The following is a 12,560-nucleotide window of genomic DNA, read 5'->3' as shown; positions in this document are numbered from 1 at the left end:
GATAAGCATGGGCATGTTATGTTATTTGCTGCTTTTATGTTTGCACATGATGATTCCTTGTGTTTTCAGTCAAGTTAAAGGTATGATTGGTGTTCTTTATGGGTCTTTAGCTTAAATGGTCTTTATAAAAAATAAAAAAATAAAAAGTTTTGGGTAGTGTTAGATGAAGAATTTAGGTATTTGGGTGTCGTATATTTGCATGTCAGCTTAAGAACATGAAGTTAATGCGACTTGCTCTGTGCCATTTTGGGGATAATGTAGGTCGTTTATTTGTTTATTTTAGTTTGACCTTTTTTTTCCCCTCTTGCCAATGTATTTTGGTTTTATGATATATTTGATCCTCTAAATTTATTCGAAACGCAGAAGAGTGAAGGAATTTAGGTGCCCTAGAAATGTTTTGGAGATGAAGATGCATAAATTTAATTCTAACTCTGATCTTACAGATTGTATATTTTGCATGTTGAATGTATAATATCTTTATAGTTCTAATCAAGTTAGGAATAAATCAGTATTTCCCTGTTATATGATTTATTTGAAGGAGATAAAACTTGAAACATATTTAGTCATAAACAATGAGTCATATAATATGCAGATTTTGTGAGCATAGATTGTGGAGCTAGAGGAAACTACACTGATCCCAACACTGGACTCACTTGGGTGTCAGATGTTAGCTTCAACAGATACGGCAATGTGGTGGAATTTAATACCACAAATAAAATTAGCCCTCAATACAGATCCTACAGGTATTTTCCCGCCGATAACAAGAAGTACTGCTATACTCTGCCTACTACAGAGAGAAAGAGATATCTCATACGGGCAACATTTCTCTACGGGGATTCCAATTTTGACGATCCATATCCAATGTTTGAGATCTACATGGACGCTACGCATTGGTCGACTGTCAAAATTAAGGATGCTTCAAGGGTGTATGTTGAAGAGATGATAGTCAGGGCTCCATCAGATTCAGTACCAGTTTGCCTTTGCTGTGCATCGACGGGTTTCCCTTTTATATCCACTCTTGAGCTGAGGCCGTTGAATGATTCAATGTATATGACAGATTATGAGGATAATTTCTTCCTTAAAGTTGCGGCGAGGATAAACTTTGGTGCCATGACTATCAATCCCATAAGGTATGCAACTATATCATTTCATTGTTTCGTGCAGCACTCCTACGACACATTAAAAAATATGCTCAATTTATTGTTCCATACTCTGAAGTTGTGACACGGGCCACAATTTTTCCTTCTTTCCCATGTTCTTTTTTCCCTCTTGCTCTTGGAATACTTTGTGCAACATAAAATGAGTTTGAGCCTTTTCGATTTGTTAAAGCAGGTATCCTGATGACCCTTATGATCGAATATGGGAGTCGGATTTGGATCAGAGGCAGAACTATCTTGTGGGGATGGCTCCTGGCACTAAAAGAATTAGAACTCTCAAGAACATAAAGACAAGCCTACGCGAATATCCACCACTTAAGGTAATGCAGACTGCTGTAGTTGGAACAAAGGGAAGACTTTCCTACAGATTAGATCTTGATGGTTTCCCTGCCAATGCCCGGGCTTATGCATATTTAGCAGAGATTGAAGATTTGGGTAAAAACGAGACACGAAAATTTTCTATGCTGCAGCCCAGCATACCTGGATATAACGATGTTGTAGTCAACATTGCGGAGAATGCAAATGGAAGTTATGCTCTCTATGAACCCAGTTACATGAATGTATCACTCGACTTTGTTCTTTCATGTCTATTCTCCAAGACTCGGGATTCTACTCGTGGTCCACTTCTGAATGCAATTGAGATTAGCAAATATGTGCAGATTGTTCCGAAAACAGACAGTCAAGATGGTAACTATAAATTTCTTACCCATGTTGTTCTTTTATTTAAATCTAGTATATACAGTTTCTGATCTAGATGATGCCTCTCCCAAGATGCTATTCTGGATGCATTGCGATCCTTGTCCTCTAAGGGCGCATGGAGGCATGAAAGTGGCGATCCTTGTGTTCCTGCTCAGTGGGAGTGGGTGAATTGCAGCTCAACCATGCCATCAAGGATTACAAAAATGTAATTTATTCTTCACTGTTTTACTTAATTGCACACTGATAAACAAATTGAGATGAATATTCAATTCATGAGCTGTCAACTTCTCGCAGTTTTCTGTCGAACAAGGTCCTGAATGGTTCGATACCGATGGAGATCAAGCAGATGAACCAGCTAGAAGAATTGTATGCCATGCTACCACTTGAGCACTTTGAAATTTATATTCTTACATGAATCATATTTTTGACTAGCTGCGTATGAGAATTTAGGTGGTTAGATGGTAATTCCTTGAGGGGACTGATTCCGGACATGAGCAGTTTGAGAAGTCTTACTGTTGTGTGAGTTCTTATTTTGTGCTTACACGAAACTGCAAGAATTGAATGCAACATTTCTCATTAATCGCTTTATTATGACACGCAGGCATCTGGAAAACAATAGATTGAGTGGTCAGTTACCGTCGTACTTTGCAGAGTTACCAAAACTACGAGAATTGTAAGTGCTAGTAGTTAAGAGTGTACATCCCAGATGCCGAAAATGCGTTCTTTGAATATCGATTTGAATTCACTCTTGTCTTTAGAATATTTGCTTTGCTCATCTCATTTGACGTGTTTCAGTCCTGGTATGTTGCAGGTATGTACAAAACAACTGTTTGAGTGGAAACATTCCTCCAGCTTTATTGAGTGGCAAATTTATAATCAAGTAAGTATAGGGAAGCAGATGTTATAATACACACAATATATACATCGATTATCATGTCAATTTTCCATATTCTACTCTAGATATCTTGACTCCTTCACCTCATATTTCACGTTACTATAATTGCAACATGTTCATTCTTAGCTATTAGCACTAATATTCTTTTCTTATAAACCATGGAATAATATTTAAAGTAGTTTACTTGTTGTATGACTGAAGGAGTGATAAAATCTGTAATATTATAAAAATAACCAAGAACTTGGACCTAAAAGCTTTGATCGTTTGTGTCAATATAATTTCTGTTCCCTGCTTAAAGCCCATCTTGCTCCTCAAAAGGTCTAAGTGCCCCCACAAATTAGCGTCATATATCTTCTAATCGCATATATTTTTGCTTGCTAACGACTCAATATTTCCACCAGTGCTGATATGATACTTGTACAATTTGATGTAAAATATGCAAATTAAAACACAACGTGCAACTTATTTTCAGCTATGATGCCAATCCCGGATTAAACATAATTGGAGGCTCAGGCCATCAAAGAAGTCTGAGATTCATACTCATTGTGGTCAGTGGAACATTTGTTGCTTCGATAATTCTTTTGTTAGGATGTCTATGGTTGCTAAGGAATCGTCGCAGAAAGTCACTGAAGAGTGAAAGTAGTGAAAAATGTGAGTTCCCAATAGCCTACAATTATCCGTATTAGTTTAATCTCATAGGGAAATTTTGATTTTAATGCTTTGCATTACTGGATGACCAGATGACTCGTTCCGCATCGTGTCTAAACATTCGACGCGCTATTCTATTTCACGAGGTGCATCTTTGTTTGCTGATGAAAATTTTGATGTTGCGTGTTACATTTCACTTTCTGCGATAGAAGAAGGAACATGTAACTTCTCTACAAAGATTGGCGAGGGAAGTTTTGGACCTGTATACTATGGGAAAATGAAAGATGGAAAAGAAGTGGCCGTCAAGATCTCGTCTGATCAATCTAGTCATGGAACTCAGCAATTTGTGAATGAGGTAGTCGTGATTTCAAATTTTTCATCCTATGTTTTTTTCTTTATTTTTTATTTTTCCTTTTGTTGTATAATTTCAGGTTTCTCTCTTATCAAGAGTCCATCACAAAAACTTGGTTCCTTTAGTTGGATATTGTGAAGAAGATCATCAAAGAATTCTTGTATACGAGTATATGCATAACGGAACCTTGCGAAATCATATACATGGTAACTAATCATACAAGTTCTCACATCTCCAGTTATATCACGTAGAAAATCCATCTGAAACTCGTAGTAATAATTTGCTGGCCAGATTCTGAAAAGAAGAGGAGTTTGAATTGGCTTTCTCGTCTCCTAATTGCAGAAGATGCTGCTAAAGGTTTGCCATATAAAAATTTCAGGTTTTTTATGACTTAATTGTAACATGATATGTTATATTTACAAAATCTACAGGCCTTGCATACTTGCACAGTGGATGCAATCCTTGCATTATACATCGAGATGTAAAGACGAGTAATATTTTATTAGACACCAATATGAGGGCTAAGGTGTCAGATTTCGGGCTTTCTAAACAAGCTGAAGAAAATTTTACCCACATATCAAGTGTTGCACGAGGAACAGTTGGATATCTCGATCCTGAGTAAGCTATTAGCTACTTATTGTCGCTGCATATTGCTATTTCTGTCAGAAATATGACAGATTCTTATTTATCGTTCAGATACTACGCGAACCAACAATTGAATGATAAGAGCGATGTCTATAGTTTTGGAATTGTACTCCTGGAGCTAATTTCCGGAAGGAAGCCCTTCTCGGTGGAAGATTATGGCTCCGATTGGAACATTGTTCATTGGGTATGAATCTCATCTGTTTATTTTCTATATTATTGCAAGATATGAGTCTAACACCATGTAGATATGTAGGTGACATAGTTTGAGTCGCATAAATTGGATGTGATAATCATTTGCTCATCAATGTCCTTTCTAAGATATACATGGATGCCAAAGAAATGTGAAAGATTATCTCATCTAATTATCTTTTTTTTGTTAAATTTCCACAACCACTTCTTGTTAGACATTGTGTAAGCTATGTAAGCAAAATTTGGAGGAAATCTAAAACTTGCATACATTTGTTCTACACCTCTATTGGACAATTCTTGCCTACTTAATTAAAATTGGCGCCAAGGAAAAAGATACTGTGGCGTTGACGCTTAGTAAGTCCATGTGATCTTCTGTTGATCATTTCCGATACCCACTTTCATATTTTCTGATAACTAGAGGTTGATAATCCAGACAATAACATCATGTGTAATACTAATGCAGGCAAGGTCGCTGCTGCGTAAAGGGGACATATCAAATATCGTGGATCCTTCTCTTATCGGAACCTTCAAAATTGAATCTCTGTGGAGGATTGCCGAAATCGCAATCCTCAGTGTTGAGCCTCACGGAGTTTGTAGGCCGAGGATGCAAGAAGTAGAATTGGCCATCCAGGACGCGATTAAAATAGAGAAAGGAAGCAAACCAAGCTCTGGTTCATCTTCAAGCTCATCAAATGTGCTTGCTTTGCATGTGAGTTTCCCTTCCAGCCAACTTGAAATTTTGAGTTGTAACTCATCAAACAATATGAATCTTCCTTCTGCTAGATAGACTGAATATGGGTAGTATTTGGATGTTCATATGGATGGTGATTTTGAATGTAAAGTTTGTGAAGCTTTGAAGGTTCAATTGGAATGTAGTTGTTAAAGTAAGAGAGAGAGAGAGAATCTTGGGTAAATTTCCCTTGAATTGAATATTGAGTGTGCACATATATTTATACAAGTAGAGGAGTGTGAGGTTTGTTCTCCCAAGCAATGTGGGACTAAAACCCACTACAATACACTATTATCAACAGCCCCCTTCAAACTCATGTTGGATCAAACAAAGTGAGTTTGCGTACAAGAAACTGGAACCGATGAACAGGTAAGGCCTTTGTGAAGAAATCTGCAAGCTCGTCAGCGGATGAAACATGAGGAAGTAGAATTGTCTTGTCCTTGATAACTTGGTGACGGACAAAATGAGCGTCGATCTCAATATGTTTGGTCCTTTCATGAAATACTGGATTATTAGCAATCTGGATGGCACTCTTATTATCACAGTAGAGAGGAGTAGGAGTCGTAACAGAAATACCGAAATCACTGAGAAGGCGACGAAGATGAATAATCTCTTTAGCTGTTGTGGACATTGCACGATACTCTGCCTCAGTACTGGAAAGAGCAATAACATCTTGTTTCTTACTTCGCCAGGAAATAAGGGAATCACCAAGAAATATACAATAACCTGTGGTAGACTTTCTGGTAGTTGGATCACCAGCCCAATCAGCATCAGAATATGCACAAAGCTCTAACTTAGATGTAGCAGGAAACAAAAGTGAGCGAGTGCTAGTACCCCGGAGGTACCGAAGAATCCGTAATAAGACAGCATAGTGTACAGAACGTGGGGCACTAACAAATTGACTGACAATACCAACAGCATGAGAGATATCTGGTCGAGAGATGCACAAATAGACCAACTGACCAACAAGATGTCGATATCGGGTAGGATCAGATAGAGGCTCACCGTCAGTAGAGCAAAGTTTGACATTCTGCTGGAGTGGAGTATCGACAGTTGTATTATCAGTTAACTCAGCTTGATTTAGAATATCTGAGAGATACTTCTGTTGAGACAGTAATACACCCCGCGGGCCTTGAGAAATTTCTAGACCAAGGAAATACCGAAGAGATCCAAGATCCTTCATGTGGAACTGTTGTTGCAACTGAGATTTTGCGTATTGTATACCTGTCATATCATCACCTGTAATGATCATATCATCTACATAGATGAGTAATAAAACCCTGCCACGCGATGTAGTGCGAACAAACAGAGAAGCATCTTGATGACTTTCTATAAAGCCCGCTTTGAGCACAACATCGCGAAAACACTCAAACCAAGCGCGGGGTGCCTGTTTGAGACCATAAACAGCACGACGAAGGAGACATACATGTCCCGGAGGAATATTTGACCCTGGAGGCGGTTGCATATATACGGTCTCTGATAAAGAGCCATGAAGAAAAGCATTTTTGACATCCATCTGGTATAAGGGCCAACGATGAGCAGCAGCGACCGCAAGGAGAGTACGCACAGTGGGCATCTGAGCAACAGGAGCAAAGGTCTCCTCATAATCAATACCTTGTTGCTGAGTAAAACCTCTAGCCACTAAACGAGCTTTTCGACGTTCAATGGTGCCATCAGGACGAAACTTGACCTTATAAACCCATTTACTGCCAACAAGAGAGATCCCAGGAGGACAGGGAACAATATCCCAGGTATGAGTTTGCTGAAATGCTTGAAATTCCTCAGCCATAGCTTGTCGCCACTCTGGAATTTGAACTGCCTCTTGGAAGGACTTTGGCTCAACAATAGTATGAATGGCAGCAAGAAAGTTATGAAAGATAGGTGAATAAGAAGTAACAGAAGCATACCGGGCAGGCATGACATGTGGGCGTTTGCCTCGACGAAGAGCAAGAGGAACCTCAGGCGGGGGAGATGCTGGCGCAGGTGCATGAAGATCAACAGTATTTTCTGGAGTGAGAGTTGTGTCCACAGGATATGGATTAGATGGTGTAAGAGAAGACTCAGGTGAGGAAGAGTCAACAGAAGGAGAGGGAGAGATGTCAGGGAGATCTCGAAAGGAAAATTGAGGTGAAGAAGTGGGTGATGCAGTGGACGGGGAAGCATGATCGGTAGAGTGGAGGAAATTAAAGTCATCAGAAGTAGAATAATATGGAGAATCCTCTTCGAACTGAACATGACGAGATATATGAACTCGACGAGTTGCGGGATCATAACAACGATAACCTCGATGTTCTGAACTAATTCCTAAATAAACACAAGAAACTGCTCTGGGAGACAATTTATCACGTTCGTGAGATGGCAGAAAAACAAAACATCGACAACCAAAAACGCGAACTAGATCATAACGGGGAGGATGAGTATAAACACGACTATAAGGAGTAGCACCGGAAAGAGAGCTAGATGGAGTGATATTAATGGCATGAGTCGCGGTGAGAATAGCCTCAGCCCAGAAACGACGAGGAACAGAGTAAGAAATGAGCATTGATCGGGCAGTATCGAGGATATGACGATGTTTGCGTTCAGCAACACCATTTTGCTCATGAGTGTAGGGACATGACTGTTGAAAGATAGTCCCATGAGAGGACATGATAGAGCGCATGGCAGAGGATAGGTACTCTTTGGCACAATCAGAACGAAAAACTTTAATACGAGATTGCCATTGAGTGAAAATCATAGCAGTGAAGGCTTGATAAGCAGTAAGTACGTCAGAGCGATTCTTAAGTAGGTAAACCCATGTAAAACGAGAGAAATCGTCGATAAAACTAACATAATATAAGTAGCCAGATGAAGAAGGCAAAGGAGCTGGCCCCCAAATATCAGAATGTACTAAATCAAATAAGGAAGTGGATACAGATGTACTCATTTTAAATGGTAAAGCAGTGAATTTAGCCAATTTGCAACCAGCACATGACTCAATACTAGAACTAGATGATACAGGACCAAGTACTCCAGACTGAATAAGACTCTCCAGCCTTTTATTACACACATGACCAAGTCGTCTATGCCATAAATTGGCAGGAAGCGAGGTAGAGGGTTTTGACGAACAAAGAGAAGCAACAAGAGAACGTGGACGTATGGACTCTGGAAGGTGAAGATATTCCAGAAAATACAGTTTGTGCCTCCTACGACCCGCCCCAACCGTCTTGCCCGTCTGTGGATCCTGCACAATACAAGTATCAGAAGAAAATGAGACAAACAGGCCCGCCATGCATAAAGAGCTAATAGAAATTAAATTCAAGCACAATTGTGGAGCCACATAGACGGGACCAAGTGTTAGACGACCAGATGGATCATTTTGTGGGGTAATAGAGCCATACTGAGTAATGGACAATGGTTGTCCAGCAGCTGTGTAGATAGGAGGAAGAGAGGATGAAGTAAAGACAGAGGATAAAAGTGAGGCATTACAAGTCATATGAAAGGAACAACCAGAGTCAAAAATCCAGAGATCATTCATACCAGAGACTGAAGGATTAGCTGAAGAACCAGCAAAATGCATACCAGAGAGTTGTGCGGCGGATGTAGAGGTGATATGTTGAAAAGCATCAAGTTGACGGCGAAGACTTTCAATAGCTTGAATAGTAGAGTCTGAAGTAGTAGAAGGTATAGCATTGGCCAACAATCCTGGTGTACGAGAGGGTTGAGACTGAGGGGGTCGCCGACCACGTCCAGTACCTGAGGAACGTAACTCAGGATGAAGCTTGAAGCATGTCTCAATGCGGTGTCCTTCCTTCTTACAATATTTGCAAGAGAGCTTAGATCGAGCCTGTGGAGAGGGAGCCTGTGGAGAAGTATAATTCATAACAGGAGCAGTGACAGGTACAGACAAAACAGTCTCGAGTGAAGAGGTAGGAGTGTCTGTTGACAAATTGAGTCGTGCTGTCTGCTGCCGGGTCTCATAAGCAGTGAGAGCTCCCATAACTGAGGCCAAAGTCGGAAATTGAGGCTGGTGAAGTAGTTGATCAGCCATAGTTGAATATTCAGGAAGGGACTGAAACAATTGATGCACCTCATGCCGTTCGTACCAGGCTAGCCAGTCTTCATATGTGGAATTACGTCCAGGAAGCATGGAGCGTAACTCTGTCCAAAAAGCTTGCATTTGTCCAAAATGGGACTGCAGAGATGAACTACCTTTGCGTTGTAGAGAAATGCGTTGCAGAAGATATGCCTCCCGTGCACCCGAGCACTCAGTGAAACGCTCAGTGAGACGAGTCCACATGGCCTGAGCAGAGGGAAGCGAGCCAATCTCGACAGTGAGACCAGAGCCAACACAGCGAGTGAGATAATCCATAACACGAAATTCCTGCAATTGCCACTCTGAACTCTCCTTGACATAGAGAGCACGAGCAGTCTGAAGATCGACATCACCACTGCCAGAGGCAATAGTACTGGATGAAGCAACAGTGCTGATGGACGGTGGAACTGGTCCCGTACTGGTGAGATGATCAAGCAAACCAGCGCCACGCAAGGCATTGGTGACAATGGTGGACCACCCTGCCCAGTCACTTTGATCATTGAGGGGCAAAGGTGGTTTGGGAATCTTCTCTGAAGGAGCCATAACAGCAATCTTGAGACGTTAAGATGTCGAGATGCTGTTACTAATGTCGTTCGTTTGAGGCCGAGAGACGGCTTGAAACGACGATGCCGTTAATTTGAGACCGAGAGACGGTCTTGAAACGACAATGCCGTTAAAATAGAACCCGAAGGTTAGAATGAAACCCGAAGGTTTAAAATAGAACCCGAAGGTTAAACGAGAACGCGAAACGCGTTAAGAGGCCGCAAAACGACAAGGCCAAAATATCTGGCAGATGAACGCCAAATAATTAAAAATAAAAATAAAAAAAAATAAAACATTAAACGGCTGCAAAGCAATAAGGCCAAGATTTGGCAAAAGAACGCAAAAGCGTTAAAAATTTTATTGAAAGGGAAATAGCCCTAGCTCTGATACCATGTTAAAGTAAGAGAGAGAGAGAGAATCTTGGGTAAATTTCCCTTGAATTGAATATTGAGTGTGCACATATATTTATACAAGTAGAGGAGTGTGAGGTTTGTTCTCCCAAGCAATGTGGGACTAAAACCCACTACAATACACTATTATCAACAGTAGTACTGATCTATGTTGCTGTAAGATACTAATCCATATTGTGGCCATTTAATTTGCATGTTGACTTCGATTTCAATACCCAGCTTGCAAATGTAGGGTTATGATCAGATTTCCAAATTGCTTGCAACTTGCAGTATTAGTTCAAGGATTTTACTGTGACTATTGTGAAATGTTGCAGATAGACCCCCGGAGTAAAACTGAAACTTCTCTGCCTCTATTCCCTCAGAGAAAGAGAACATTATTTTTTGAAAAATAGACTCTTCTTAGGGTAAAGGAGTAAAAAACCTTGCACTTATAGGGTTTCTCTGCAACAATAAAACTACAGGGGGTTTATCAGCAATTGGGCAATAGCCAATAGTACAGTGGTCTATACGCAATCAACCCTTTCAAAAATTGACAAAATAGACGAGGGTCACTACAAGAGATTCTTACATACGTGAAGCCCTCTACAAATTGGTCAAGGAAAAAGGGCAAATTGCATTTATCACCTTTTAATACCCCGGCTTCATATTTGTGAAATAGAATTGCAGATAACCCCCTCTTGCTGACGAATCTAAGTGCTACTAAAATAGTTGAGGGGTAATAACTGCAACTGAAGGTACATATAAATGAGGTGGTTATTCTCAATATACTCAAACACAATGAAGTCATACCAATTTTCTCACATCTCATCCACAACACATCATCCTTCTTCATCCAAATACTCCCAAACAAATCCAACCTCACAAAATTCCATATCATCATGCTCATCCTCATAAGCATCATCATCATCATCATCATCATCATACAAATGCACGTTTCTATCATCCACCAATCACCATGATGCAAGGTGATGGTGTGAATGTGGGGGGTGGGGGCCACACCCACATTCAGCCCACCCGAGGTTTGTGAGCGCGTGAGGAGATAGTGGGGACATGGGTCCACCTACTCACATGCAGCGATATTTGGTGGGTGTGGGTGCGGATGCGTTCCACGAACCGATTTTTCTCCCGCAGCTATATATATAGCTTGCTATCGGTGCCTAGGGTTGCGTGCAAGGAAGTTTTGTTTTTCGGCTGTGGTTGTTTTCGGCAGAATTTTTTTTTGGCTGCGGCAAGAAGAAAAAGCAAAGAAGGGAAAATTTCTGCTGTGTTGAGGAGATAGAGAGCACTCTTTGGAGCCGAACTTGAGAGGGTTTGTGCATCCCTAAGAGACATTGTGAGAGATTTGAGCGTTGGTTTAAGGGTTTTATTTGTGAGACTTTTGTTTGGGTCAAAAGTTGGTTTTGTCATGGAATTCATTATATCTTCGGTCGATTACAATAAATTCAAAGAAATAGTCTTTTTATAAGACTTCTTTTACACAACAAAATAAAAATTACAACTCTTGAGAAACAAACGCAGGATCGTTGTTAGGATCGCTGCTTGCGTGGGATCTTTGCCTGTGCCGGGAGTGCTTTGACTCGTGGACCACCGAAGCACAGATTCTGATTGAACCGTGAGGGGTTTAATGATTCTTCCTTCGTTTATCGAAGTAAGAATTTGAAGCGAATATCTTATCGATGTAAGATGTTCACTCTTCCAAAGATCAAGTCTGAGCTTAGATCTCTAGGACTCGCTAGAAGCTTCTTGAGGATGTTTGTGAAGAAGGAAGACTCTCTCTCTTGCTCTAATTCACCAAAACTCAAGGCTCTCTGCTCTAATCTCTCTGGAAAATGCTCAGCCCCTGTCAATGATGGCCATAGGGGGGTATTTATAGCCTCCTTGGACAATAACTGAAGAAATAGCCGATCAACGACTATCCCTTTGACCGCGACATCCCGGACTGCAGCGGCTATTGGCGCGGCAGCATGAACTGCAGCGGCCACAGGGGCAGTTACCAGCACGTTCCATCGTGCTTGAAACTGTCCTCCCACGACTTTTAACCACCTTTTTCGTGGTTTAACTGCTTGTACACGTCAGCACACGTTCTGTTTCTGGTATGCTGCCACGTGGGCCTCAAAAATCATCATATAACTGTTTCGTAACTGCTGCAACACTCCTTTAACATAGCCGCGGCACCCTAGATTGCAGCGCCCAAGCCGCGACACGACAAGCTGTCGCGCT

General features: G+C 40.8%; 1 protein-coding gene across 2 annotated transcripts; it reads left to right on the top strand.

Moving 5' to 3' along the window:
- LOC109824838 (probable LRR receptor-like serine/threonine-protein kinase At1g67720) lies at window positions 1-10,601 on the top strand. Of its 2 annotated transcripts, none has more exons than XM_020391487.1 (16): window positions 1-80; window positions 593-1,130; window positions 1,333-1,844; window positions 1,929-2,061; window positions 2,151-2,222; window positions 2,307-2,375; window positions 2,458-2,529; window positions 2,668-2,736; window positions 3,224-3,402; window positions 3,492-3,754; window positions 3,831-3,957; window positions 4,043-4,108; window positions 4,183-4,369; window positions 4,448-4,580; window positions 5,049-5,461; window positions 10,480-10,601. In XM_020391487.1, exons 1-15 carry the CDS (start codon window positions 8-10, stop codon window positions 5,370-5,372), a joined length of 2,817 nt encoding a protein of 938 aa, XP_020247076.1. In that variant the 5' UTR covers window positions 1-7; the 3' UTR covers window positions 5,373-5,461; window positions 10,480-10,601. The 2 variants fall into 2 exon arrangements, with proteins under 2 accessions (XP_020247076.1, XP_020247075.1); XM_020391486.1 differs by having other exon boundaries at window positions 1,330-1,844.

The sequence above is a fragment of the Asparagus officinalis genome, chromosome 9, assembly GCF_001876935.1.
Source record: "Asparagus officinalis chromosome 9, Aspof.V1, whole genome shotgun sequence".
Classification (NCBI taxonomy): domain Eukaryota; kingdom Viridiplantae; phylum Streptophyta; class Magnoliopsida; order Asparagales; family Asparagaceae; genus Asparagus; species Asparagus officinalis.
This window is presented reverse-complemented; position numbering and strand designations above follow the sequence as displayed.

What these genes read in the sequence shown, in the direction of transcription:
- LOC109824838 (XM_020391486.1), top strand. Translation starts at nt 8, where the DNA reads ATGGGCATGTTATGTTATTTGCTGCTTTTATGTTTGCACATGATGATT. An exon ending in ATGAACCAGCTAGAAGAATT is followed by an intron (nt 2,223 to 2,306) that starts GTATGCCATGCT and finishes ATGAGAATTTAG; the next exon opens with GTGGTTAGATGGTAATTCCT. An exon ending in CTCAGCAATTTGTGAATGAG is followed by an intron (nt 3,755 to 3,830) that starts GTAGTCGTGATT and finishes GTATAATTTCAG; the next exon opens with GTTTCTCTCTTATCAAGAGT.